Source organism: Bufo gargarizans, chromosome 7 (assembly GCF_014858855.1).
Source record: "Bufo gargarizans isolate SCDJY-AF-19 chromosome 7, ASM1485885v1, whole genome shotgun sequence".
Classification (NCBI taxonomy): domain Eukaryota; kingdom Metazoa; phylum Chordata; class Amphibia; order Anura; family Bufonidae; genus Bufo; species Bufo gargarizans.
Genome location: NC_058086.1, coordinates 149,386,789 through 149,412,508, shown reverse-complemented (window position 1 = coordinate 149,412,508; position 25,720 = coordinate 149,386,789). Strand labels below are relative to the sequence as shown.

The 25,720-nt window shown below is 43.6% G+C and overlaps 1 protein-coding gene across 2 annotated transcripts in view; it reads right to left on the bottom strand.

Moving 5' to 3' along the window:
• Positions 1–448: 448 nt before the first annotated feature.
• The window catches only part of LOC122943376 (flavin-containing monooxygenase 5-like), a 67,002-nt gene continuing 41,730 nt past the window's right edge, over positions 449–25,720 (bottom strand). For both annotated transcript variants that reach the window (XM_044301057.1, XM_044301058.1), the window contains exons 5-10: positions 22,600–22,762; positions 18,997–19,139; positions 10,890–11,086; positions 5,568–5,923; positions 5,399–5,471; positions 449–2,911 (exon numbers count right to left, since the gene is read on the bottom strand). In XM_044301057.1, coding sequence (XP_044156992.1) covers positions 2,566–2,911; positions 5,399–5,471; positions 5,568–5,923; positions 10,890–11,086; positions 18,997–19,139; positions 22,600–22,762 — 1,278 coding nt within the window. In that variant the 3' untranslated portion in view covers positions 449–2,565. The remainder of the gene's footprint in view (positions 2,912–5,398; positions 5,472–5,567; positions 5,924–10,889; positions 11,087–18,996; positions 19,140–22,599; positions 22,763–25,720) is intronic.

Sequence of the window (25,720 nt, the reverse complement as noted above, 5' to 3'; positions counted from 1 at the left end):
AGTTTTGCCCTAATGCATTCTGAATGGAAAAGGATCCGCTCAGAATGCATCAGTTTGCCTCCGTTCAGTCACCATTCCGCTCTGGAGGCGGACACCAAAACGCTGCCTGCAGCGTTTTGCTGTCCGCTTGACGAAACTGAGCCAAACGGTCCTGACACACAATGTAAGTCAAGGGGGACGGATCCGTTTTCTCTGGCACAATAGAAAACGAATACGTCCCCCATTTATTTTCAGTGGAGTTCATGACGGATCCGTCTTGGCTATGTTATAGATAATACAAACGGATGCATGTTGTATTATTGTAACGGATCGTTTTTGCAGATCCTTGAGGGATCCGCTCAAAACGCGAGTGTGAAAGTAGTCCTATTCTGACAGAGCTGCGGGATCAAATTAATTTGGCACCACTGTTCATTAATTTAAAACAAAAAAAGAGCAACACACTTCAAGATTTTTTTACTTAACATATTTTATTGGTTATTTCTTAGAAGTGTTTCCTTTTAGGGCTGGAAAGAGAAGCAAATGCAATGAAAAGGAACAAAACTAACTTGGAAATCGTTTCCACCACAGGGAATGAGGGGGGGGGGGGGCAGTACTATCTCAATGGCATAGTACTGCCAAATGAAAAAAAAAAAAAATCTGCCAAAAAGTCTTTAAAAAATAGTTTTGCATGAATATTGAGTTAAGAAAATACCCCTTCCTGATGGAAGTGTCAAAAAGGGGTATTCAGAAATAAAAGCGTCAGAAAGAAAGACTAACGTAAGTGCATTCATGGTCTACTGTATGCTCTTATAAGCATATTGTAGATGTAAATCATAGAGATCATAATGCATAAATCATATTACATTTTCTTCTTAAACGGACTATTCCAATTACAGCATTTCAAATGTATCTATTGGATGATGATATTATTCTTATCTTCAATTCCACAGTCGCCAAGATCTCTGCTTGCTGTTATTCAAAAGCAGCTTCATTGTTTGTATGGTGGTGTCCTGGTCAGGTGATGGACCCAGATGTCCTCCGCTCCTTACTATTATCCGAGCCGTGCCATCACCAGGATAGATTTTTATGCAAGTGAGCCAGAAGGGTTTGGACACTGGGCAGATCTGCTGTGGATTTTCTGCAGTGGAAATGCATGCAGAAAACCCACAGTGTAATACAGTAGCAGCAAAGTGGATGAGATTTAAAAAAGTCTCAACCACAAGCTGCAGAATATGTCCGCATTGGAATCTGCACATACATTGACCTAGAGGGTGGCTTTTAAATCCACAGCATGTGAAATTATGTTGCTTACTGCAGATTTCATCCTTAGAAAAATCTGAAGAAACCCACAAACAATTTTTCTACAAAATTTGCTCCATTGGAATTCGGGCAGATACTGTTCACTGCAGTTTTTCTGTCTCAGAAAATTCACTGCCTGATGTAGATGTACCCTTAAAGGCGTATTGCACGATTTTACTATTGATAGCCTATTCTCAGGATAAGCCACCAATAGCTGAATGGTGAGGGTTCACCCCCAAAAACCCACCTATTAGCTGTGCTAAAGTAGCTCTGGCACTGGACCTATGCAGCATTGTGTAGTGGACAGATCTGATTACAGCAGCACTGCTCTCATTCACTGCAATGGGAGCAGTGCTGCAGTAAATAGCTCTGTCCACTACCCAATGGATGGAGCTGTGTGGTTCCCATGCTGACTTCCAGTGTAGAAGCTACACGTTAAGACTCCTTTAACACCGCTGTCAGGATTTCTGCCAGAGAACAGCCTGTCGGAGCTTTATGGATACGGCATTGACGGATGTTACCGGGATGCCCACTGGCCCCATTGACTTTAATGGGGTCCGGCTGAATCCAACCATATTTGCCAAGTAACTGCCAGAACAGCCTGCTGGAACTCCTGACGCAATTGTGAAACAGGCCTAAAGGGGTTGTCCAGGATCAGACAAATATGGCTGCATTTTTCCTAAACCGGCACTGTGCCTGTCCAAAGGTTGTGTGTAGTATTGTACCTCAGCTCCATTCACGTCAGTGGAGCTGTGCAGCAATACATGGACAGGTGTGGGGCTGTTTCTGGAAGAAAGAAACCATGTTTTTCTAATTTTGGACAGCCCGTTTAACAACTGATTGATGAGGGTGTAGAGTTACAGATCACCAATAAGCAGATATTGATGCCCTATCCTTGAGATCTTGAGAAATTGACCCAAAAGGTATCATTGAAAATTGTATAACTTTTCATTATACAAACAGTAACATTGAATTTTCTCATCTGAGACAATGGGTGCATATTGCTAGGGTATGCCCCCATTGTCTGATGGATGCGGGTCCCACCATACCGTAGTCCTCCAGCCACTACTTTGCCTGCTCAATTCTCGATATAGGTGTGGGTCACAGCGGACAATGGCGGTATATCCTAGCGATATGCCTCCATTGTCTAAGATGAGAATACATCTTTAAGTCTTGTGAAACCATAATACTCCTTTCATTATGATTTGAAGATTTTAAGCAGTAGTTAATATAGAGCTAAAACGTAAGAAGTAAATGAATTCTGCATTAGTTACATATGTAATATAACTACATGGCAATATATATTGCAGCAAAAACAATCAGAATGGCAAAAATCTTTAACGCAAATTTCATTAAGCCACAAGAACATTTGTCACTCGTGCTCCGGGTCTTCATGGGCTTGATGATACGTTCATACTGGGTTAAAATGGCTTTCCTGGCATCTTTCCACTGCCCAGGTCCACACAGACGGTACTGGTATGGAGTGCAGGGCCCAAACAATATCTCCCAGGCCAGCTTTGGATCTGACAAAAATAGCTTCTTCACACTGGGTCTGCAGCCTATCTCTTCTGCTACTTCATCCATGTAATTCACGTAGTCAACTTGTAAGGTATGACGCTCACTTTCGACATACCTGCATAAAAACACATAATAGATTATTGGTAGTAGAACCAGTTTTCGGTTGAATCAGGTATGTACAGTATACAAAAAGTTTTTTAGGAAAAAATTTTAAGACAAGGGGCAGCAGAAGCAATAATAGCCGCCAAGACAGAAATGATCATTAGGCCTAATTTGACATTGTCAGGTCCAGTTTACATAGGACAGTCTATGCCAATTTTAAATGCTTTCTCCCAAAAGCCAAAATCCTAAAGAAAAAATATTTAATCTACATTAGTTCAAAATTGGTACATGGACATAGGGGCACATTTATTAAGGTCTGCGTTTTAGATGCTGGTCTTAATAAAGACCCATAGTTGGCGGTGGATCTGCATAGTTATAAAGAGGTGCAGTCCTCTCCATAACTTTTGCATATCTGGCACCAGTTCTAAATGTAAGAGAGCTTCCTAGCCGTCTTACATTTAGACGATATCCTACGCCTAACAGGCGTAGAAAATTATTTATGAGACGGGCCTCCTGGCCTGTCCCCTTCCACGCTCACGTGTGAGCGGGGTAAAGTCGCTTACTGTTGTGCCGCCATTTGCGCCTGTAATACGCTTAATTTAGGCATATTACAGATTAATAAATGACCCCCATAGTATTAGTAAAGAGTCAGCAGGAGTAAGATGCACCAAACTTATTAAAGGGGTTGTCTCATCATGGACAATGGGGGCATATCGCTAGGATATGCCCCCATTGTCTTATAGGTGCGGGTCCCATCGCTGGGAACCGCACCTATATCGAGAACGGCGCCCCGCAAAGTGGTGGCTGGAGGACTTCGGTCCGGCCACCACCAAGCCGGCTCCCCATAGAAGTGAAACGGAGCGTATCGCGCATGCACGGCCCCCGCTCCTATTCATTTCTATGGGGCCGCACGGCCCCCGCTCCTATTCATTTCTATGGGGCCGACGGAAATAGCCGAGCCAGCTATTTTCGCCGGCCCGATAGAAAATGAATGGAGGGCGGCTGAGCATGCGCAGTGCACCCTCCTTCACTTACAGGGCTCCCAGTGGGACCCGCACCTATAAGACAATGATGAGACAACCCCTTTAAGGGCAGTCCTCATAATAAATTTGGTACACCGTGGACAGGGGTGTACACAGATCTCATAGGATCCCATAGCAAAACTTATGTTGGCCCCCCCCCCCCCCCGCACCACTAATTTCCCAATACGCATGTCAAACACTTCCAGGCTATGTAGAATGCAAAGCACAATGCCCTGGATTTCTCAAAATTACTTATTAAAGGGGTATTCCCATCTTAGACAATGGGGGCATATTACTAGGATATGCCCCCATTGTCTGATAGGTGCGGGTCCCACTGCTGGGACCCGCACCTATATCGAGAACGGAGCGGGGAGCGCTGTGGCTGGAGGACCCCAGATTTCCTGGGGTCCGTCCATCACCAAGCGCTAATCCCTGCCTCTCCCATAGAAGTGAACGGGAGCATGCTGCGCATGCGCGGCCCCTGCTCCCATTCATTTCTATGGGGCAGACAGCAATAGCCGAGCCAGCATTTGGCTATTTTCGGCAGCCCCATAGAAATGAATGGAGGGCGACTGCGCATGCGCAGTGCGCCCTCCTTCACTTTCGGGGCTCTGTTCTTGATATAGGTGCGGGTCCCAGCGGTGGGACCCGCACCTATAAGACAATGGGGGCATATTCTAGCGATATGCCACCATTGTCTGAGAGGAGAAAACCCCTTTAAACTGAATACATTTAATTGAAATACTTGTTTAAAAAAAAGGCATCCTCAGCCTCACCCATTTCATCCGACTGCTATGTTGATAAAATCGGAACTGGTGCTTCAAAAATATGGAGCTCATCCTGAACAGTATAGTTCTTAATATAGTCACACCAGACAACTGGTATGAATACAATGGTAAATCTTCCACTCCATTTATTACCAGTAGGAAAAGCCATGAGAGTTGGAGTTTACACAGTTACCATTGCCGTGGAAGCTTATCTCTTTGCACTGAGCTTCCCCTAGTGATGACTTCATGGAAATGCCGCCAGTACTCGTGGCATGGGTGTGGAAGGGGACGGGCCAGGAGGCCCGTCTCATAAATCATTTTCTAGGCGTAGAATATGTTCTAAATGTAAGACAGCTAGGAAGCTGTCTTCCATTTAGAACTGGCGCCAGTTTCCTAAACTGCCTATTTTAGTAGCAATGGCATTTTAAAAGTCACAAAACTGGGTTTTGCAATTTTTTAAAGTCAAAAACAAGACAGAGGATTAAACTCCCTTATTATCTTTTGAATCTATGTATTTACGTGGGAGTTAAATCTCTATATCATAAAAAAAAATGCTCCAAAAATATACAAAAAAATTCTCACTGCAGAGTATTTGGACCTAAAATGAAACGATAGTTAAAGACTAATTTCTAGAATACAATACTGAATATAATTTCTTTCATGAATACATCTGGAAGAGCTATGACACTAGTTACAATACAAGATGCCAACCTCTTCTTCATGTCTTCTTTTCTTTTTGTGATCTCTGCCTTCATTTCACTCATAGATGGTAACTTTCTTTCACCTAGGAATGCATTGAAGATGTTTAGAAAAGTGTATCAGCAGCCATATAAATGATCTATCTGGTCATTCATATCTTAGAATAATTAGAAAAGGGTACCTTTGAAGACTTTTGTTGCCCAGCGAGCCTGAATCTCAGAAATGGGCATTATAGCCCCAAGTGGTTGTATGCAGCCAATAAAAGCTACTGTTGGTTTTTCCAAATGTGGTAGAAACATCATTTTATATAATGGAGCTTGGTTTTTTTCTACTTTTATGACTGAATCCTCAAAAAAAGAAAAGAAAAATTTGTATCCTGTGGCAAAAATCACAACATCTATGTCCTTCTCCACTGTCCCATCTTCAAATACGACATCTGTCTCCTCAAACCTTTTGATGTTGGTCTTTATCAGCACCTTGCCAGAGATAATGCGATTGGGGAGATCATCACTGATTGTAGGATGTTGGCTGAGCATCCTGAGTAGTTGAAAAGCAAAGACATAACTAGTTATTTGTGGGTATAACTACAAACATAACTAGAATAATAATATAGACCTGACATTTTCATTAATTTCAAACTGTTCCTCTTTATAGAGAAACTATTATTATCATTTTAACATACACATCAGTTATGTGACATTCCAGGAAAAACAGGAAATTACATTTTCCAGTAGTATTGGATTAATAAAGACGGCACATTGAACGCAGATGCAAAAGACACATCTGTTTTTCCTGGACTAGTACAATTGGTGTGAGGACCAGCTCAAGAATCTGTGTCATCCTACACTGCTTATCTGTTGGACTCTATTTGATAGTGAGTAATGTGTGGGATGACTGGTGGAGGTCTGGGTGCAGAGACCCCCACCAGTCATTTAAATGAAGTGCAAAAGTGCTTTGTTGATTGATGTTCCCTTTTTTTCAGATCTTAGAGGGAGCAATGTACAGATTTATAGAAAGTCCATAGACTTTCTATGAATACATAAATCATTTTCTCTGTGAGGAGAGCTAAACTGTTACTGCAGTGGGTTAATATGTGAATCAGCTGTTACTACAAATTTGACTTTGGGCTAAACCTATGGGCATTATCCAGGTAGTCTGCCGGTATTGATCCTGTAACCCCTATACAGGGATCTGGACTTCGCTGCAGGACAGCCACCAGGCTACTACCTCCAGTAGTATCTATGTGGTGGGCAGCTGACCCACAGGGGTTAGAAATACCAGTGTGTAGCATCGAGCGGTCAGGCTTAATCACAGTAAAGGACAGGCCGAGGTTAAGGCACGCAGATTATTGGCAACCCAAAGAACAGTCTGAGGTAAGGGTAGCCATTGGAGGGTCAATACGGTAATCAGACACAGGTCGGGTCAGGCAAAAGAGAATCAGAGTCAGTAATCTGGCTGAAGTTGGTATACGGTTAGACAAACAGAAACACACAACTTTGAAAGTACTAGCAAGCTAGAATAACCTACTGCTTAGGCTCCTTCCTCTAGGGTAAGGTGCCTTAAATGCCCTGAAGTAGTCAGCCATAGGCTGGGGAGATCTAGGATGTGCATGCATAGGCCCTTTAAGAGCCAGAGAAAGCACATGCACTACTGATAGAGAACAGGAAGAGGTTTTTGGTGTCAAGAAGCAGGATGGGGGCTGTAAAGAGGATAAAGCATGGTATTCCAGCAGCTGGACCCACTGATGGGGATCAGAGGAAGACAAGCAGTTCGGGACCACAACAGCGGTGGTGGCAGGGTAAATGGAGATGCACCTGTGCCCACCTGGAGGGAGGACAGTGACAAGCAAGGGTTGCAAACAAAAGAATACTTCCCCCTTACGCCTTTACTTCTTAGGTCCAGACAGGAATTTTTTTTAGCAGGCCAGGAGCATCAGTGTCCTCAGCAGGCTCCCAAAACCTCTGCTCAGGACCAAAACCTTTCCAACCAATCTAGAAGAAGATTCTACATCTAATCTTTTTCATTACTGAAGTTATCAAAACTTTGATTTGGCTGCTTTGCCGAATTTAACAAAGAAATTTGCTTTGTGACATATTGTGCTGCCCCCGTCATTGAACCCCTCAGATGCCGAGTTCATTGCTGATCGTGGCATCTGAACTGCCTGTGGAAGCTACAGAAACAGACCCCCTGGAATATCGATTGAAGACACTGGCTCAAAAAGAGACTCATAAAAAGAGTTAAAGAAATGTAAAGAGGCAGGGAATCACAACTTGTAGCAATCCAGGTTCAAATGCTTTAATTCTTCAAAAGGATGAGTGAAGCAGGGAGCCAATGTGTACAAGGGTATCTTTATTCTAAAGTGTTTTTCCCTGAGAGCGAAAATTGTGGTGGAGCTTTGTGCCTATGATCAGTGAACTTCATATGACTAGAGGACTGCAGTAGGGAAATTCCAGTCTCTTGCCAAATGTGAGAACAATTGTTGACAGTATAATTAGCTGGAACTCCAGAGGAGACAGCTGTTGGCAAAGAAACTCTTACTTGATGACTATAAACACTCAAAAAGGAGTCTTTGAAATGATTATTGTCTGAGTACTGTGCCCAGCCAGACAAGGAAGGTAGCCCAATCATCTTGATGTATAGATGCAGAAAGTTGACCTAAACCTGATTGATACAGTCCACCTTTCCATTGGTCTGTGGGTAATAGGCAGAGTAAAAGTCAAGTTCGACTTACAGAAGCTTGCAAATGTATTCTCCAAAACCTAGAAGTGAACTGCACTCTCCGGTCAGGCATGTTGTGCAAGGGTAACCCAAGGAGATGAAAAATGTTTTGCTGGACAATTTAACTAGCTGACTGGCAGATGGAATACCAGGCAAGGGCACGAAGTGACACAACGTTACCACCCAGATTATTGAACAGCCAATATATGGTTAGAGAGACCAATCCTTGATCTTGACAAAAAAGAAACTGGCTCCTGTCAGCAAAGAAAATTTCGAATGAAGCCTCTTTCCAGGTTTTTTATGTGATGTATTTTTACATGGTTTACATCTTAGGAAAGGACAATGGATAGAAATGGCCATGAAAGGGAGTAGTTCCAGGTAACAGGTCAAGCATTTTTGTTCCAGCAAAATTCTGAGACAAGGGTATGGAACTGTGCAGTGTACTTTCCAATCCTGAGGTTGGCCTGGCAAAGGTGTAGAAGGGAAGAAGAAGCTAATGTGGTATAGCCTGGCTTGTCAAAGACCTTTTTTTAAATTATTTAGTAATTCCTATAAGTTGCTGGACAGAAGGCCACTTCATCCCCAGAGTAGAGTGGCCAGAAAGGCTGATTTAGACTGGTCAATGGGGATCTGATGGGCCTGTACCTTAAAGCATATGGTATACTGGTTCAAAAAACCTCCTAGCAAGGAGGAAGTGGCAGATATAAATTGGATATGCCATAGGTTGTAACTGGCAGAGATTGTGATGCAGTAGCTGCGGCTTGGGGTGGTGGTACTGGAGTGGTAGTGGTCAAGTCATCCCGGCAAGCAAAAATATTGTTTAAGGTAAGTTACACACTGCCGGCAGGATTATCCACAGGCTATTCTGCAGAGAACAACCTTCTGGAGCTCTCTGGATCCATAATTGCCGGACGGTACCAGAATGCCCACTGGCCCTATTGACTAAAATGGGGTCCAGCATGCAGCATTATTTGTCTATCTGAATCCTGGCATATTTGCCAGGTAGTGGCTGGATCTCCTCTGGACCCCATTATAATCAAAAGGGACAGTGGGCATTCTGGTACGGTCTGGTAATGCTTGATCCAGAGAGGCTGGGAGCTGCCAGCAGTGTGAAGGAACTCTAAGTAATACAACAGTTAGTCCTGGTGACCAAGCTGGTTAGTTAGCTTTTTGTACACCTCAAGCAGGCCCAACTTGGGTGAGCCAGCTGGTTCCATGGCCTGAGCAAACTGTCTCAACAGTGGGTGTGGAACCTCTGTGCCAACCAAGACATTTGACTTTGGGTATAACCTAAGGGCATTATCCTGTCAGTCCCCTATTATTCTCCCTTTAAGCCCTATACAGACATATGGACTTCACTGTAGGTAAGCCATTAGGCCGCTACTTCCCTAAGTACTCTCTGTGTGGTTGGAGGCTAAACAACATAGGTCAGAGAAATCACAGCAGAGTACTGAGGGATCAGGCTAAATCATAGTCAGGAACAGGCCAAGGTCAGTCCAGCTAGAGTACAGGCAATCAAAAGAACAGTTCAAGATCAGGGCAGGCAGCAGAGGGTCAATATGCTAATCAGACACAGGTCAGGGCAGTGGTGAATAAGAGTCAGGAATCAGGCGGAAGTCAGTACACAGACAGATGGAATAGAACGGCACACTCTTGTAGGAACTAGAGAGCTAGAATAAACTATTGATTATGCACCCTACCCTAGGGGAAGATGCCTTAAGTACCTTGAGGTGGCCAGCCATAAGCTGGGGAGACCTAGAGTGTGCACACTCTGTCTCTTTAAGAGGGAGAGGGAGCACATATGCACACCTTACAGAAAGAGTTGAGGGGAGCGGCATCAATGCCCGCCCATAGAAGCTGGACAATGGTGGTGCTGAGCATGGGCTGCTGACATAACATGAGCAGAGGTGATCAGAAACGAAGGGGCAGAGTGCTTCATCTGATTATATCTGCTTTAATCCAGAGAATAGATTGGCTACAAAGAAAATCTATTGTCTTGAGGACCTGGTGCATCCCTGACTTCCACAGACAATTGGTAGATCTAAATGGGAACTGTGTAGTGCTTTATTTTCACTGTGGTGGTGCTACAAAGGTATTCAACACTTGGATGGGACCACATTAAAAGGAATCTGTCAGCCCCGTAACACCCTCCCCAAACTAGAGTAAGCAATGCATAGTGTAAATGACGTAGAGTCTGATTATGTCCGATTTTTTTCATACTCACTTGCGTTCCAATGCTGTGCCGTAATCACTCACATAGTGGAGAAGATTCAAAGAGGAGTCCTCTCAATGTATTTTACTGCTGGTTTGTGGAAGCACAGCATCAGAATACAAGTGAATATGTAGATAAATATTACATAATTGGAATCAGCACCACATACACTATGTCTTTCTTTGGTCTGGGGGTGTTTTGGAGCTGATAGATTCCCCCACAAATAACAGCTGATCACTGAGAGGTCCTTGCAGCAAGAAATTCTATGATCAAATTATCTTTGGGCATACTTTCAACCAAAGGGGTTTCTCCAAAGCAGACGACCCCTTTAAATAAATAAAAAAATCGAAAGATAGTATAGCTAATTTGATTATGGAATACAATGACTTGGGGCAGGAAAAACAAGATACACATGTAGCTTTCCTGTATACTTCTCTTACATTTAGGAATTTTACATTGCCAGATACTAGAAACAATGGTGGCAAATAGTGCTTCCCACTGTACATTTTGTGTACAAAACTTAGCAGACTTCATGATCTCATACACAATGGGAAAAAAAAAAACTGTTTTCACCTGTGCTGGGGTTTTAGACCAAAATTATCATGATCAACTCTAGAGTTGACTTTACGCTCCAAGAAGGTGTTTATTAGAGATGGGAAAGTATCTTGAAATAATCCAAAAAATCTTGTGAAGAGGACAATATCTAATGGAAAGCCGTTATCAAAGACACGATTCAACAGCCAGGCTCCTCTCCTGGTGCTGAGATAAACCTGAAAGATAAAGGAGTAAATGAGGAGCAGTGATACTTATATTTGACTATTCTTTATACTCTTTTCCTGTACTATATTATATGATACGCGTATTCAGCATCATGGATGAAAATCATTATTGGGCCTATACATCTCAAATATTCCAGCAATACTACAGTGATAGTCATCTTGGTATTCTGTACTGCTTGATCTTGTAATTTAAACAGGAATCACATCAAAGGGCCTGTGTTTTCTATCAAGTTGCAGCAATCATGGACAACAATTGTGTTGTTACTGAAAAAATAGACTTTTTTTATAATCTCAACCCCTTTAAAGGGTTTCTGTCATGGGAAAAATTGTTATGTAGCTGACTGAGATCAGCAATGTGCTAATGTCAGCAGTACATAACAGTATGTTTGTTAACTCCCTGCCTGCCGCGGTTCTCTTAAAAACCAGACTTTTATAATATGCTAATGAAGCCTCTAGGTGCTATGAGGACATTGCTGCAGCACCTAGAGGCTCGGTCTACTCGCCTTTTGGCACGCCCAGGTCCACTTGATTGACGTCCTTCTTCTCCGCATTGTCCTCATAATCCCGCGCTGTCCCGTTTAGTATTCGGCACAGGTGCAGTGAGTGAAAGAGGCTCAGCTGCTGCCAGATTCCTCACTGCACCTGTCCCGATTACGTCACAGGCCTGCCTGGCAGCAGCCGAGCTTCCTTCATTTACTGCGCCTGCGCCGAATACTAAACGGGATGGTGCAGGTGCGGGATTATGAGGACGATGCAGAGAAGAAGGACGTCAATCAAGTGGATGTGGGCGTGCCAAAAGGCGAGTAGACCGAGCCTCTAGGTGCTGCAACAAGCACCTAGAGGCTTCATTAGCATATTATAAAAGTCTGTTTTTTAAGAGAATGGCAGCAGGCAGGGACTTAACACACACAATGTTATGTACGCACATCGCTAATGTCAGTCAGCTACACAACGATTTTTCCCATGACAGAAACCCTTTAACGGCTACATAAACAATTGACCAATAACCAAAATCTAGAAAGTCCGATAATCTGGTGGACCCATGAGACCTTTGTTCCTAGAATATTAGGTGGCAATGAGTTCACATTGAAATTAGTAACACTGGAGGTGAATGTAAACCCTAGCAATCTAGGTTCACGCTTTATACTACAGGTCCCCGACCTTTTGTAACATTAGGAACTCAATCAATACATCATGATATTTGGCACTCAGCACATTGATAACATTTCACACAATCCAAATTGGCAGCGGTTAAGGAATAGGATATATCTACAATACTGTTGATGTGTGTGGTGTACTGTGGTCAGTCCACATGCTCATAACCGACATATCCTATCACAACTACAAGAAAATTTAGACTTGAACCTTCAGAATCACAGGTGCATATCCATGAAGCAAACCTGATTAGAAAAATGAAAAAGGCTGCACACCATTATACATACAAACAATAGAGCTAAGAAATGGGGATCCACATGCAACATCTCTCAAGTGCAACTCTTAAGTGCACAGACTGAATTATAGATTGGATGGAACCGGCACTCGAAACAAGAGGAATTCACGTAGAAATTGAATTGAGGTATTTAAAATATTTATTAAACAGTAAACAATGTATCCTGTGTGCACCAGGTTGATATTAATCTAAAAAACATATAAAAAATCATATAAAATCATATGTATTATAACCGATGACTGTATATAGCCAGAGCACAAAGAACTGTAAACTTCAACACAGAGGGATACATCCGTGTCCCCCCAATTGGGTATGGCTATTGGAACGTAGCCGTCTGTGGCAGAGCAAAACAGGAGTGCTCTAGATATATTCAATTGCGTGCAGCTTTCATCCAGATTTCATATAATACATAACAATAAAATTTCCATGCCACCTTATAGGACATGGAGTATAGGTATTCAGAGATAATCAATGATTCACACGCTGTGTGGATTGTCCGTCTGCTAGTGTCGTCTCAAAGGGCTGGGTGCGCTGTATGTGATAAGGCAATTGTCCAGCAAATATATCTCCTCCGTACTCATTCAGCGATTTGGTATAATTTCACTTAAGTTTATATTGTAACTTTACTCACTGTGTCCCATGTAGGCTCACTAGGTTGATTCCGCGGAAGGGTTACTACCGTGGCGTCCCACGCTTCAGCCTTTCTCCGCTGTGTTTGTATCAGGTCAAGTCGTAGCTTAGATCCCGTCTGTATTCTCGCGGGAGACCTATGTCGGATATTTCACTTTCGTGAGTCCTACATCAAGACTTGGTCTTACGTGAGTTGGAAGTGGATGGATTTTTCGTCCGTTAGTACATGGCCATGCACCGCTGAGATGGTTGTTTCACAGGTAATACGCCCAGACGCGTTTCGAGATATCTTATCTCTTCCTCAGCGGTGCATGGCCATGTACTAACGGACGAAAAATCCATCCACTTCCAACTCACGTAAGACCAAGTCTTGATGTAGGACTCACGAAAGTGAAATATCCGACATAGGTCTCCCGCGAGAATACAGACGGGATCTAAGCTACGACTTGACCTGATACAAACACAGCGGAGAAAGGCTGAAGCGTGGGACGCCACGGTAGTAACCCTTCCGCGGAATCAACCTAGTGAGCCTACATGGGACACAGTGAGTAAAGTTACAATATAAACTTAAGTGAAATTATACCAAATCGCTGAATGAGTACGGAGGAGATATATTTGCTGGACAATTGCCTTATCACATACAGCGCACCCAGCCCTTTGAGACGACTCTAGCAGACGGACAATCCACACAGCGTGTGAATCATTGATTATCTCTGAATACCTATACTCCATGTCCTATAAGGTGGCATGGAAATTTTATTGTTATGTATTATATGAAATCTGGATGAAAGCTGCACGCAATTGAATATATCTAGAGCACTCCTGTTTTGCTCTGCCACAGACGGCTACGTTCCAATAGCCATACCCAATTGGGGGGACACGGATGTATCCCTCTGTGTCGAAGTTTACAGTTCTTTGTGCTCTGGCTATATACAGTCATCGGTTATAATACATATGATTTTATATGCTTTTTTATATGTTTTTTAGATTAATATCAACCTGGTGCACACAGGATACATTGTTTACTGTTTAATAAATAATTTAAATACCTCAATTCAATTTCCACGTGAATTCCTATTGTCTCGAGAGCCGGTTCCATCCAATCTATATTTATTAATCAGAACCAGGGGGTGTTTTTTTTAACCTGTGCACCTATCGTGATAAATCAGAGTGAGCCACCTGCCTACTACTTTTTGTAAAACAGACTGAATTATACCAGAATGTAATATTATGGATATTGATTCCACTTTGTCATCACTGCTTACTGACCATCACCCAATTCTCTCATCTCCAGGTATGCCTGCATTGAAGCTTACTGCTACACCCAGCTTTTCCAGTCTGATATTGTCCACCCCCTCTCATCTCTCCTTCTAAATCTTGGTATGTCTGCATTGAAGCTTACTGCTACACCCAGCTTTTCCAGTCTGATATTGTCCACCCCCTCTCATCTCTCCTTCTAAATCTTGGTATGTCTGCATTGAAGCTTACTGTTACACCCAGCTTTTCCAGTCTGATATTGTCCACCCCCTCTCATCTCTCCTTCTAAATCCTGGTATGTCTGCATTGAACCTTACTGCTACACCCAGCTTTTCCAGTCTGATATTGTCCACCCCCTCTCATCTCTCCGTCTAAATCTTGGTATGTCTGCATTGAAGCTTACTGCTACACCCAGCTTTTCCAGTCTGATATTGTCCACCCCCTCTCATCTCTCCTTCTAAATCTTGGTATGTCTGCATTGAAGCTTACTGCTACACCCAGCTTTTCCAGTCTGATATTGTCCACCCCCTCTCATCTCTCCTTCTAAATCTTGGTATGTCTGCATTGAATCTTACTGCTACACCCAGCTTTTCCAGTCTGATATTGTCCACCCCCTCTCATCTCTCCTTCTAAATCTTGGTATGTCTGCATTGAACTATTAATGTCTCTTTTCCTGCTGGATTTATTGAGTATTTGTTTACATTGACTATTTCACCCCTGTATCTGGTCCTATCTTGATTAGGCCATATGTAGCCCCCTCCCCTCTTGGTCACACCTGATTGATCACTTAGTGGTATAAATCTAAGTTCATAGGTCTTCCAGACCTTGGTCTTTCCACATGCAACATCTCTCAAGTGCAACTCTTAAGTGCACAGACTGAATTATACCAGAATGTGACCAGAAGGGGACCACAGATAATTACAGACATAGTCAATGCAAACAATGTTTACATTTTTCCTCTTACTCCTCCTACTTGTCCATAACCTCCTGAAATACCCCCACATCCATTCACCCAGCAAGGAACTATTCATCTCTTCGTCCATCTTACCTTCTCATCTGATCGCTTGCACAAACCTGTTTGCCAACATAAAACACTTCCTTCCCAAACACACACAGACACCTCATGCCCTCTCCTATTTTCATCTATTAACACTTTCTCTGCTTCTCCTTACTGCTGGTGATATCTCTCCAAATCCAGGACCCCCTCAGCAAATCCCCACTATCACCTCCATGTCCCACTGCAAATCTCTGTCTACAAATTTCTACAACCCCTTAAACCTAATTACCATTCCTCTGACCCCTGCGCCTTTAGTTCCTCTTGCAGGAGCATTATGGAACGCGCGCTCCGTCTGTAACAAACTGTAGTACATCCATGAACTGTTCATCTCTCAAACTTTCTTTTCTGGGTCTCACAGAGACATGGCTGACACCCTCAGACACCACCTCCCCTGCGGCACTCTCTTATAGTGGATTTCAATTCACTCACACCCCCCGCCCTGGCTGCAAACATGGTGGAGGAGTTGGTCTTCTCCCATCAGACACCTGCTCCTACAGCCCAACTCCACTGCCACCCTCCATTACGCTCACCTCATTTGAAGTACACTCTGTTCGCATCTACTCTCCCTCCAACCTTCAAGTAGCAGTCATTTACCGCCCCCCAGGCCCAGCCACCATATTTCTTGACCACTTTAACACATGGCTACTACACTTTCTTTCTGCCGACATCCCCACTATCATCATGGGTGACTTCAACATCCCTATTGACACATGCTTATCACAGTGGTCTTCAGCTCCCACCCACAGAGATGGTCACACTCTGGATCTGATATTTTCCCGCCTCTGCTCCCTATCTAACCTTTCTAATTTGCCTCTCCCCCTATCCGACCACAACCTACTCACCTTCTCTTCATTGGTCTCTTCTGCAGCTCCCCCGGTCCACACACTAGCACACCCCCGCAGGAACCTCAAACAGCTTGACTTTCGCTTGCTTTCTGACTCTCTTCTCCCACTCTCTACCATCTGTTGCCTCCAAGACCCAGAGGCTGCTACCACCCTATATAACACCACAATAAGTACAGCTCTGGACACTGTTGCCCCCCTCACACACAACAAAATCCAGAAAATCAACAGACAACCCTGGCACACCAACCTGACCAAAAAACTCAGACAAGCTTCCAGGGCTGCTGAGCGGCGATGGAAGAAATCCCATTCTAAAGATCATTTCACCGCATACAAGCAATCCCTCCTCATATTCAAATCCTCACTCGCGGATGTAAAACAGGCTTACTTCTCATCTCTCATATCTTCCCTGTCACACAGCCCTAAACAACTTTTTAGCACTTTTAATTCCCTTCTCCGTCCCCCAGCGCCCCCACCCTCTCCTCTCTTCTCAGCTGAGGACTTTGCCAAATATTTCAAACAAAAGATAGTCCACATCAGAGAAAGCTTTACTACACAGACCCTCTACACAACTGCTCTGTCTTCTTCTCCCAAAACCCACTTCTCTACCATTACAGAAGGTAAACTCTCCACTCTACTCTCCAAATCTCATCTGACCACCTGTGCACTTGACCCTATCCCATCCCACCTCATCCCTAACCTCACTGCAGTGTTTATCCCAGCCCTAACTCATCTCTTCAACCTATCACTAAACTCTGGTGTCTTCCCCTCTGCTTTTAAACATGCTACCATTACACCCATCCTCAAAAAGCCTTCACTTGACCCATCTTCCTTGTCCAGTTATCGCCCCATATCACTTCTTCCGTATGCCTCAAAGCTACTTGAACAACATGTCCATTCAGAACTGTCCTCCCACCTCTCCTCCTGCTCCCTCTTTGACCGCTTACAATCTGGCTTCCGACCCCACCACTCAACCGAGACTGCCCTTACCAAAGTCACCAATGACCTACTCACAGCCAAAACCAAGAAACAATACTCTGTTCTCCTTGACCTGTCCTCTGCCTTCGACACTGTTGACCACTCCCTTCTGTTGCAAACTCTCTCATCTCTTGGCATCACTGACCTGGCCCTCTCCTGGATCACATCATACCTCACAGACCAGACGTTTAGCGTCTCCCACTCCCGCACCACCTCCTCGTCTCATTACCTCTCTGTTGGTGTCCCGCAAGGCTCTGTCCTAGGACCCCTGCTCTTCTCTATCTACACTTTTGGCCTGGGACAGCTCATAGAGTCTTATGGCTTTCAGTATCACTCCTACGCTGACGACACACAAATCTACCTCTCTGGTCCAGACATCACCACCTTACTATCTAGAATCCCACAATGTCTATCTTCTACATCATCCTTCTTCGCCTCTCGCTTTCTTAAACTTAACATGGATAAGACAGAATTCATAATCTTTCCCCCATCTTGTTCAACCCCCCCAACAGACCTATCTATCACGATCAATGGCTGCACATTATCCCCAGTCAACAAAGCCCGCTGCCTTGGAGTGATCTTGGATTCTGCCCTTTCCTTCCGACCGCACATCCAAGCCCTTTCCACCACCTGCCGTCTCCAACTCAAAAACATCTCCCGCATCCGCGCTTTCCTTAACTTTGAATCAGCGAAAATACTTGTACATGCCCTCATTATCTCCCGCCTAGACTACTGCAACATTCTCCTCTGTGGCCTTCCATCTAGCACTCTCGCACCCCTCCAATCTATTCTCAACTCTGCTGCCCGACTAATCCACCTCTCACCCTATTATTCCTCTGCCTCTGCCCTTTGCCAATCCCTTCACTGGCTCCCCATTGCCCAACGAATTCACTTCAAAGTACTCACAAATACATACAAGGCCGTCCATAACCTGTCCCCTCCCTACATCTCTGAGCTAATTTCCCGATACACCCCCACACGCACTCTCCGATCCTCACAAGACCTCCTTCTCTCCTCTTATTGCCTCTTCCCAAAATCGACTCCAGGATTTCTCCCGTGCATCCCCCATACTCTGGAACTCGCTACCCCAACATATCAGACTCTCACCTACAGTGGAATCCTTCAAAAGAAACCTGAAAACCCACCATTTCAGACAAGCCTACAACCAATGACCCTGCTGCCTCTATACCGCCATGACCAACTTAACCCGCACCTACTGTGTCCTTTTCCCATACCATGTAGATTGTAAGCCCTCACGGGCAGGGCCCTCTCTCCTTCTGTACCAGTTTGTAACTCATTTTGTTTATGATTAGTGCAATTGTCTGTATCATGTATGTGCACCCCTTATCATATGTACAGCGCTATGGAATGAATGGCGCTTTAACAATAAATAATAATAATAATAATAAATAAAAGTGGTACAATACCTACTATAAATGAGTCAATGGAAGCTCCATTGACTCATTTATAGTAGGTATTATACCACTTTTATTTAGAATAATCCCCATTTCTTAGCTCTATTGTTTGTATGTATAATGGTGGGCAGCTATTTTCTTTTTTTATATCCTATCACAAGTCACTCAAATCTTAGTCATACGCGGCTACAGAGCCACTGGTTGTTGATCAGAGACCCTCACTCTGTACACAAGGACCACTAATTGATGGCCTTTTCTCTTTTCACATTCACCTGTTTAGCAACGCCACTGAGTTCCACAGCCAGATCAACTCCTGTGTTTCCAATACCAACCACAATTACTTTTTTGTTCTTAAACTCTTCTGGTGCTTTGTAGTCACGACTATGAAAGTAATGGCCTTTGAACTTTTCAATTCCTGCAAATAGAAAAATTCTATAATGTATGGGGCCCATCTCATTTATCATTTTGTACGTCTGGTTTAGGTGAAGAAAATGGAAGCTGGCTTACATTTAGACTGGCGTTGGATGCGCCAAAGTTATGTAGAGGCCTGCGCCTCTTCATAACTTTGGCAGATCTACCGCCACATATAGGGGTTATTAAAAGGGTTCTGCACTTTCATTTAACTGATGATCTATCCTCTGGATAGATCATCAGCTTCTGATCGGCGGGGTCCGACACCCGGGATCCCCGCCGATCAGCTGTTTGAGAAGGCAGCAGCGCTCCAGCAGCGCCGCGGCCTTCTCACTGTTTACCGCCGGGCCGCCAGCCCACTGACGTCACGACTAGTATCAACTAGCGTGGGCGCGGCTAAGCTCCATTCAAGTGAATAGAGCTTAGCCGCACCCACTCTAGTTGATACTAGTCGTGACGTCAGTGGGCCGGCGGCCCAGCGGTAAACAGTGAGAAGGCCGCAGGCTGCTGGAGCGCCGCTGCCTTCTCAAACAGCTGATCGGCGGGGATCCCGGGTGTCGGACCCCCGCCGATCAGAAGCTGATGATCTATCCAGAGGATAGATCATCAGTTAAATTAAAGTGCAGAACCCCTTTAAGACCGGCGTTTTAAATTACCCCCTATGTTGTAAAATAAATCTTGTCTATATTGCATCTTCTGTTTAGGCTCTTCGGCAACAAGCATCAGAAACTTATCAGCACTTATAGAAGAATGTCCACTTGGAACCACAGTAATGTAAAGTCTTATGGCTGGGGTTGATTATTTCACTCGATGTGAGATTGTAGCATGGTTACCATGATTGCATATGTGGTGGCAACTATATGCAGGGGTCAGAAGTAGTGGTAGATGTAGCAAGGGGACAACTAGGGCACCACTAAGAGGAGATGGCGCAATTCCAAATGAAAAAGAAAATGATGTGTATTTAAAATTCTTTGGTACTGTATTAGAGGACCAACGAGTGTCTATGTATGTTAAAACTGCACCTGTCACACGAGAATAATCTTTTTCTGTGTGTAGCTAGTGCTTCCGTTTCTATGGAATTGGATGACAGAAGAGAGCTAGTGGCTGCAGTGGGGGCACATTTTCAAATAATTGCTTTGGATGCAAAAGTCATTGTACTGCTCCCATATGCTAACACACATCTGAAAAATATAAAAGGATTCATGGAAACAAGTGTAAAAAGGTACAAGTACCGTAAATATAAAAGTGCTTATTTTTTCCTAAAGGGGTTTCTCTAGGATTTTTATATTCATCATCAACATGAGATTGGCAGGAATCCAACTCCTGGCTCCCCTGCCAACCAGCTTTTCTGCAGTAGCTCCATCACCGGAAATAGATGTCGGAACTACACCGTTGTCCACGTTAGCAGCCATCCCTATGATATATCGTAAATACCTAGGTACTGAACGTGTGCACTTTTTGCTAAGAAAGTGCACACATAATTTCTTTCTTTTGTCCAAGCTAAATAGTGTATTTCAAATAAACCAATATTTCCTTCATTCTCATTAGATAAGACTATTTATAAAGACAGAAAAAAAAGTCCAAGACCCTAAGGCCCCTCTTACACGGGCGAGTATTCCGCGCGGATGCGATGCGTGATGTGAACGCATTGCACCCGCACTGAATCTGGACCCATTCATTTCTATGGGGCTGTGCACACGAGCGGTGATTTTCACGCATCACTTATGCGTTGCATGAAAATCGCAGCAAGCTCTATATTGTGCGTTGCGGTGCGATAATCCACGCAACGCAGGCCCCATAGAAGTGAATGGGGTTGCGTGAAAATCGCAAGCATCCGCAAGCAAGTGCGGATGCGGTGCGATTTTCACGCACGGTTGCTAGGAGACCATCGGGATGGAGACCCGATCATTATTATTTTCCCTTATAACATGGTTATAAGGGAAAATAATAGCATTCTGAATATAGAATGCATAGTACAATAGCACTGGAGGGGTTAAAAAATAAATAAAAAAATTTAACTCACCTTAGTCCACTTGATCGCGCTGCCCGGCATCTCGTCTGTCTCCTTTGCTGAACAGGAACTGTGGTGACGTCACTCCGGTCATCACATGTTCCATCACATGATCTTTTACCATGGTGATGGATCATGTGATGACCGGAGTGATGTCACCACAGGTCCTGTCACTCCGGTCATCACATGTTCCATCACATGATCTTTTACCATGGTGATATATCATGTGATGGATCATGTGATGACCGGAGTGATATCACCACAGGTCCTGTTCAGCAAAGGAGACAGAAGGAGATGCCGGGCTACGCGATCAAGTGGACTAAGGTGAGTTAAATTTTATTATATTTTTTTTTAACCCCTCCAGCAACCCCTTTACTATGCATTCTGTATTCAAAATGCTATTATTTTCCCTTATAACCATGTTATAAGGGAAAATAATACAATCTACAGAACACCGATCCCAGTTCCCGCAACGCACCGGCACATTTTCCCTCAACGCCCGTCTGAAAGAGGCCTAATAGTCTACAGTTAGATCTCCTTGATTTATGTGTATCATGTCTAAATTATATTGTGTCTGTTATATGATTATATGATATTTCTTTTCTAACGGTACTTTCACACTTGCGTTTTTCTTTTCCGGCATAGAGTTCCGTCACAGGAGCTCTATACTGGCAAAGAACTGATCAGGCATATCCCCATGCATTCTGAATGGAGAGTAATCCGTTCAGTTTGCATCAGAATGTCTTCAGTTCAGTAGTTTTGACTGATCAGGCAAAAGATAAAACCGTAGCATGCTACAGTTTTATCTCCGGCGAAAAAAACTGAAGACATGCCTGAATGCCGGATCCGGCATTTTTTCCCATAGGAATGTATTAGTGCCGGAATGCCGGATCCGTCCTTCCGGCCTGCGCATGCGCAGACCGGTAAAAATGTGAAAAAATATACAAGACAGATCCGTCTGTCCGCATGACAAGTGGAGAGACGGATCCGTCCTTGCAATGCATTTGTGAGACGGATCCGTATGCGTATCCGTCTCACAAATGCTTTCAGTCAGCGGCGGATCCGGCGGGCAGTTCCGAATATGGAACTGCCCGCCGGATCACACTGCCGCAAGTGTGAAAGTAGCCTTATAGAAAGAAAAAAGTTCAATTTTTTTTTACATTAATTACAAAAATGTTGCCTATCCTGCTAAAACTATTGCCAATAGGAAAGGGTTGATTTCATAGGCAGATTGAATTAACATACAGCACTAGTAATGCAAAATTCACAACTACATTTCCTTTCCATATATTATCTTTGTATAATCCAATATCTATCCAACTTATTGGCGTAATATTTGAAACACCAGCATCAGCACCTAGTTTTGGACAGTTGCCACCTCACTAACATTATTAACCTCTTTACAACTCATTAACACAACCCTGTAAAACAATATACTGGGTTGACACTGTACCTGGAAAGGAATGAAGTGGTAGGTTTGGAGATGTGTGATGACCAACACACACCAGAATGGCATCAAAGACATGTGTCTCTTGTTTTCCATTATGTTCCGTAGTAACGTCCCACTGACCAGTAGTTGCAAAATCTGGACGTTTCTTAACACTGCAAACTGATGTCTAGTAAAGGAAGATAAAAAAAATACACGCACAATAAATTACATAGAATATGGTTTCACTGGATGAGCTTCTAAACTCTCCACAATTTAGATCCCACTTAGCATCATAAGCTTCTTCCTTTAGTCCAGGGGTACTCAAGTACTTTTTGTAAAGTTCCACCTACTTGGGTCTGCTTCTGGGTGAAGGTCCAAGGCGCAAAACATTTTTTTTAGGAGGAACAACAGTGGTGTGTACTGCTCTACGGCAATTATTTTGTTCCAATTTCCTTAGGGCCCCAATACAATTTCTTTGTATCTATTGTATTTTATGTTTGGGGTGTGTTATATACCTCAATGTACTTTGTACCTTTGACCAGCACCTGCGTCAATAGGGCTGTTTACAAAGTCCATCCATTTACCCTATGTCTATAGGGTTGTGTATGTGTTATGTATTGTGTATATCCTGTCATCTACCAATAGGCGATTGTCCTACCCTCCATCAATATCCTGGTAGTAGGGTTGCATTAGGAATTTTTAGTCCAGGTTCGTGGACAGGGAGTCCCCACCATCAGGGGCCGTCCCTGGGCTGAGCATGAGACTAGGGTGAGACTATAGGGATAGCTTCCCCACCCACCATTAATTAGCAATGCCTTTGGTAGATTCACTCTAGTAATATGTGTTCTGTTTGTCATATGTCTAAGTATTATAATTAAAGTATATCATTTTAGAGGGTTATTACTACTGCTGGAATTGGGTACCCCAATACAATAAGAATATTCTCTTAGTGCCCCTCAGACAATATGATGCCCTTTTAGTGTCCGGCACAGAGTATGATGCCCCATCTCACAATATGATGCCTCCAAAGTGCCTCCTTGCAGAATTTGATGTCCTCTTAGTAACTCCCTTCACAGTATGATGTCCCTTTAGTGCCTCCTCTCACAGCATGATGCCCCATTTATGCCTCCTCACAATATGATTCCCCTATAGTTCCTCCCCTCGCCATATGATGCATTGCTTAATGTCCCCATGTAGTATGATCCTTTTCTGAACCCCCATAGAATGATGCGCGCAGACGCTCGCTCTATGCTGTGTTGCCTGTGGTTGAGTGCAGCAGGCATGATGACATTATCGCATCGTGCTTGGCGGCACCAAATCATCGATGGCAGGTGAACAGTCAAGCAGAGAGCCGACGACTTCCCCAGGGCACAGATACAGTTGAGAGGAGGGGTCCGGACATCTGGCCACCACGGCCTGAACTCAGACCCCGATCCACCAGTTGAGTAGCCCTGCTTTAGTCCTTCCATTTTATTTCATACCCCACACCCCCATCCCCTGGGGACAAGACTGTTTTCATCTGGTATATCTAACGACATCTATGTGAATATAAAAAATGGTTATTTTTTTGGTATTTTTATTTAAATAGGTTTTCTGTGAGTTAGGAATTGATGACCTATCAATATCAGATAGGTGGGGAGTCCAACTCCCACTAATCAGCTGTTTGAAGGGTCCACAGTACTCAGACACTGGATGGTGTTATGACCCAGTGCAGTACTAGCATTCAGAATGTAAGTAGACCAGAGAGTGAGGAACAGTGAATAATGTTAACCATGCTCATCACTCCCTAGGTCTCCTTTACAAATGACTGACTCTATGACTGATGAACTGATAGTAGAGATCATTGGTTAGAAAGTTAAGTTCTGCAATGGGGCAACTACAGTACCCTGAAAGATTATCAAAATTAGGGTTATTCACTTTAGAAAAAAGACGATTGAGGGGAGATCTAATTAATATGTATAAATATATCAGGGGTCAGTACAGAGATCTATCCCATCATCTATTCATTCCCAGGACGGTGACTGTGACGAGGGGACATCCTCTGCGTATAGAGGAAAGAAGGTTTGTACACAAACATAGAAGAGGATTCTTTACGGTAAGAGCAGTGAGACTATGGAACTCTCTGCCTGAGGAGGTGGTGATGGTGAGTACAATAAAGGAATTCAAGAGGGGCCTGGATGTATTTCTGGAGCGTAATAATATTACAGGCTATAGCTACTAGAGAGGGGTCGTTGATCCAGGGATTTATTCTGATTGCCTGATTGGAGTCGGGAAGGAATTTTTATTCCCCTAAAGTGAGGAAAATTGGCTTCTACCTCACAGGGTTTTTTTTGCCTTCCCCTGGATCAACTTGCAGGATAACAGGCCGAACTGGATGGACAAATGTCTTTTTTCGGCCTTATGTACTATGTTACTATGTTACTAACATTGCAGAAATTGCTTTCAATACACTATGTAGCAAGGTGGTGCCCTTGGCAGTCACCTACTTTTTCCTACTTCTGGTCCTGGCCCTTCTGAATGACTAAAACAAACAGAGTGCATATTCCTTTATTCTACCATTTGGCAGGGTTCTAAGCCCCCAGGTCCTTACAAAGAAACCCCTTTGTCTTTTTAACTTTCAATAGAAAGATAGATATAATTTTTTTGGGTCAATATAGAGAAAATAGAGTAAATCAATGTCCAAAAAAAGGATGCCACCAGATATCAGGCAGCTATCCTATAAGTCAATGTTCGACCCTTTAAATAGGCCATGAGACATGACTCGAATATTAAATAAGCCAGCACATCACCTGCAGACGGCTGTTTCGTGATTGCTCCTTATCAGTGCATAGCAGAGAGTACTGGCTTAGGGTTTTTTCACACTTGCGTTAATCCTTTCCGGTATTGAGTTCCGTCCTAGGGGCTCAATGCCAGAAAAAAAACTGATCAGTTTTATCCTAATGCATTCAGAATGGAGAGCAAAGTGTTCAGTATGCATCAGGATGTCTTCAGTTCAGTCACTGCTGCGGTATTTTCTCCGTCCAAAATTCCGGAACACTTGCCGGAATGTCGGACCCGGCATTTTTTTCATTGAAATGCATTAATGCCGGATCCGGCCCCAAGTGTTCTGGAAAAACGATCTGTCTACAAATGATATCCGTTTGCA